Source organism: Hipposideros armiger, unplaced genomic scaffold (genome assembly GCF_001890085.2).
Source record: "Hipposideros armiger isolate ML-2016 unplaced genomic scaffold, ASM189008v1 scaffold_619, whole genome shotgun sequence".
In the NCBI taxonomy this organism is placed as follows: domain Eukaryota; kingdom Metazoa; phylum Chordata; class Mammalia; order Chiroptera; family Hipposideridae; genus Hipposideros; species Hipposideros armiger.
In genome coordinates, this window is record NW_017731969.1 from 95,356 (window position 1) to 99,859 (window position 4,504).

The window sequence follows — 4,504 nt, forward strand, 5'->3', positions numbered from 1 at the left end:
GGGTGTGGGGAGGGCAAGTGGGGGCTGTCCCCCAGAGGGGCCTGGTGAGGTAGTGATGGGGATGAGGAGGGGCCTGGGCCCTTCAGTGGAGCTGCTGCTGGGATCTGGGCAGGGGAGGGAGGTAGAGGGGAGGGGGCAGGGGTCAGAACCAACCTTGGCTCCCACTGCCCCAAGACACTGGGGACCCCGGCCACTCCCACCGGAAACCCCCCTTCTTAGCTACCCCTTGTCCTGAAAGGACCCCACCATGGTTATCCTTCCCGCCTCTCATTTCTCAACTCCCCACCTCACCCCTGCATTTGTCCCCCATCTCATCCCCTCCATACTTTGGCCCTCTGATCTCACCCCCTCCCCCTGTGCCCCATCTCCCCCATCCCCCCAGATGAAGGCAGCTCTGCAGGGTTTTGGGAGGCAGCAGCGGAGGAAGCAGCAGGCGACACCACACCAGCTGCCCAGCAGGGAGGCGAGCACAGCACAAGCAGCGCGGGGGAGGGGGCGGCTGTGGGGCGGCTGTGGGGCGGCGTCCCAGCAGCCAGCCCCAGCCTGACTGCCTAGCTAACCAAGGAAAACACCAATGCAGGTAACTTCAAGCTGTGCACTGGGGTGTGGGGCTGGTGATCTTGGAGGACACAGTGGGGGCTGGGGGACCCAGGAAGCCAAGGATAAGGATGGAAACTGAGGGGCAGGGCCTGGCCCTTCTGGACGCCAGCCTGTAAATCCTGGGCCCCCTTCTAAGTGTCCAGGACCTCCACCTCTGTGTGCCTGCATGACCAGGGCTGCAGGCCTACCTGGGTGCCTCGGGAGCCTACAGGTATGGGGATGTGTGTGTACATGTGAGTGTGGGTGTGTGTGCATGTATCAGACTTGCACATAAGATCTGGGCACTAGTTCTGTTACATGGGCACAGTGACCCTGTCCATAACATGCCTCAGCCAGAGCACCTAGCCCCCTGCACTCTCTTCCCCCAGGGGTCACCTCCCCAAGAATCATAACCTTGGCAGCCTCTGTTTAACCAGAGTGCCAGCTGTGTACCTGACACTGGCACTGGCACAGAATCCGCACCCCATGACAGCCCACACTGATCCAGCAAGTATAGCTGGCCACCTGCGTCCACTCGTGTGGTCTTCCACAGCCCTGAGAGCTGTGATCATATTGGACCAATTTCATAGATGAGATACTGAGGCCAACAGTGGAAATGACTGGCCCAGAGTCTCCCTGCCTTACTACCACCCAGGACTTCAAGGCTGACTGAGGAGGACATAGCCTCAGAGGGCTCAGGGGACTAGCCAAAGGCCATCCAGTGCTGCTAGGCTCCAAAGCTGGGGCTCTGTGCTTTGAGCCCTCAAAGTGGGCTGACGCATGATTTCAGAGTAATGACTTGCTTTAAGCCTCCAAGCCCCCTGGACCCTTCAGCATCCTTTCCAAGCTTGGCCTCGAATAACTTCTGGCAATTCAAAACAGAAACCAACCAATCACTCAATCCATACATCCTCAAAGACTTGCCACCCCTAAGGAGAGACAAGAGGGGCATCCCTTGGCTCTTACAAGGGGCTGGTGAGATTGTCATCTGGATAACCCCTCTGGAAGGCAATTTGGTCTGGTGACTTTGAAAGGGCGCCAACCTGTGACGTGGTAGTCCCCTTCCAGCCTTCTGTGATAAGAAGCATTTAGGCCCTTGCTCACAGGGCTATCTAGCCTGGGAGTATTTACAAGAGAGAAAGTAGGAAAACAACCCAGATAGCCCACGGCAGGTGAGTAGCCAAGCAAGTCAGGATGAAGAGAGATGGTCCTCTACACAACACCCTAAATACATACTTCTGAGGTCTGAGTGAAGTGGCCAGCACAGAGCGCTAGGATGCTGAGTGAAGTAAAGAGAATAATATATTGCACGATCACTGGACAACTGGCTAAATTGCATTACACACAGTGAATTAGATAACAGCATTGTCTCCATGCTAAATTTGCTGAATTTGAACATTATCTACTGTGGTCAAGTAAGAGAATGTTCTTATTCTCAAGGGCTGAGATATTCTACTAAAATATTAAAGGAGCCTGATGTCTACAATTTATTCTCAAATGATTCAGAAGAAAAATGTATACTATTGAGAGAGCTGAGGATAAATGGGTTGTAGCAAAATAGTTACAGTGGGTAAGTCTGGTGTGGTAGCCGGCTTCTAAGATGGCCCCCAGCAAGCAATCTCCTCTGACACTGTATCAGCGTTGATCTCCATGACCAATAGAATTCAGAAGAAGTGATCATATGCTACTTCCAAGGTTTGGTTATAAAAAAGACTGTGGCTTCCATCCTGGGCACCCCCTCTCTCTGCTGGATCACTCACTCTGAGGGAAGGTGCTGTGCAGTGTGCTATGAGCTACCCTTTGCAGAGGCCCACGTAGGAAGGAGCTGAGGTCTCCTGCCAACAGTCACATGAGTGTGCCATCTTGGAAGCAGATTCTCTAGCCCAATCAAGCCTTCAGATGAGTGCAGCCCTGGTTGACATCTTGACCCCATGAGAGCCGGTGAGCTTGAACCCTCCAGCTAATTTACTTCCAGATTCCTGATCCTTAGAAACCGTATGCGATAAGTCAATGTTTGTTGTTTTAAGCGGCTATGTTTTGGGGTAATCTGCTACACAGCAATACATAACTAATACAACTGGTTAAAGAGCAGAGAATGCCCATTAATTCTCTGTACTATTCTTATAACTTTGCTGTATGTTTGAAATGATTTTAAAATGAAGTTTAAAAATAGTCCCCCAAATTTTACTCTATCCATTAAAAATGCAGAGACAAACAACACACACACACACACACACACACACACACACACACACGCATACATGCATGCACACACACATATACACCCAAACCAAGTAAAAAACCAAGTGATATACTGGGGGAAATATTTCTAATTCATAGCACAAAGTTCATCTCTCTCATATATAAAGAGCCTTTAGAAATCACTAAGAATAACAATCAGTGAGAAAAGGGGGGCAAAGGATATGACCAGACAGTGCACAGAAAAGGAAACACAAAAGGCTTAAGTATTTCAAGGGATGCTCAACCTCACTTGTAATAGGAGAACTGCAAATTGAAAGCACCCTATGGAACCACTTTCACTCATCGCACTAGAAATAAGCCATATGTCTCATAAAGACATTCTTGTATATTGCCCATGGGGGTCTAAACTGGCACAATTGGCTAAAACTCCAGAGGAATGCAATTCAGCAAATTATATTCAAATTATAAGTGCACATTTGCTTTGATCCAGAACATAGGCTTCTGGGAAGTGACCAGACAGATAAACCCGCTCATGTGGGAAATAACACGTGACTGAGTTGTTTATTGCAGCTGTGTGTGGAGGGCCAAGGCCTCCACTAGACATGATCTAATGTGCATCGATATATCATCTACTGGGGAAATGGGGATTGGTTCCAGGACCCCCCACAAATACCAAAATCCACAGATGCTCAAGTCCCTTTATGTATAATAAAATGTTGTAGTATTTGCATATAACCTACATACATCCTCCTGTATACTTTAAATCATCTCTAAATTACTTACAATACCTCATACAATGTAAACGCTATATAAATAGTTGTCATACTGTATTGTTTAGGGATCAACTTTCTGGAATTTTTTCCCCAAATATTTTTGATCTGCAGTTGGTTGACTCCATGAGTGCGAGACCCGCAGATACAGGGGGCCGGCTGTGAGGTGCTAGCTTCTGGGCAGAGAGAAATGTAAATCCATATATGCACTAGGCTATATATGCACAAAAAACTGGAAGGATATGTGAAAAATGAGGTACCGTGGATATGTGGAGCGGCACGCGGCTGAGCATGTAGGCACTGGGGGCGGGGGGACGACACTTCCCCCTGTACTTTAAAAAATGCTCTTTGATGATCGAACCATGTGAATATGATACCTAATTTAAAAAATGAAAAACAGTTTAAATGGATGGGAAGGGAAAAAAAAGGCTAAAAAAAAAAAAAAGCACCAAAAAAAACTTCATGCCAAATATGTTACCAGTGGCTCCTGAATGATAGATAGGATCACAGGCAGTTTATTTTTCTTCTTTGTTATTTTGTCTAGTTTCTAAATTCTCTTCATGAGCATGAAATTATTTTTAGAATCCTTTTTTAAAAACTACCACATGAGTGGACTGTTTACCGAGATTCCAACTGCCCATGTATAGATGGTAAGACACTCAATTTCATGCAGAATCAAATGTGTAGGAGCGATGGCATTTTCCGACCTGGCAGGGAGCAAGTCGCTTGCTGATCTGGGGTTGGTGAAGCTTCTGGAAGCCTCCCCGGGCACGAGCCTCATGGAGGAGCAACCAGCCGGGTTAGCGTTTTTAAAAAAATGTTTGAAAAGCACAGATACCCTCTGATTCAGCAATTCTGTTTCTAGAAATTTACCCTACAGTTATGAGGTGTGATAAAAAAAAAATATGGTGAGGGCCGGCCGAGTGGCACGTTGGTTAAGAGCTGGCTTGGGA

General features: G+C 47.8%; 1 protein-coding gene across 1 annotated transcript in view; it reads right to left on the minus strand.

Annotated features, from left to right (window-relative positions):
* Positions 1-4,504, minus strand: part of BICRA (BRD4 interacting chromatin remodeling complex associated protein) — a 76,539-nt gene that overhangs the window by 6,471 nt on the left and 65,564 nt on the right. Inside the window, exon 7 of the mRNA XM_019625201.1 lies at positions 9-104. Within this exon, the coding sequence (XP_019480746.1) occupies positions 9-104 (96 nt within the window). The remainder of the gene's footprint in view (positions 1-8; positions 105-4,504) is intronic.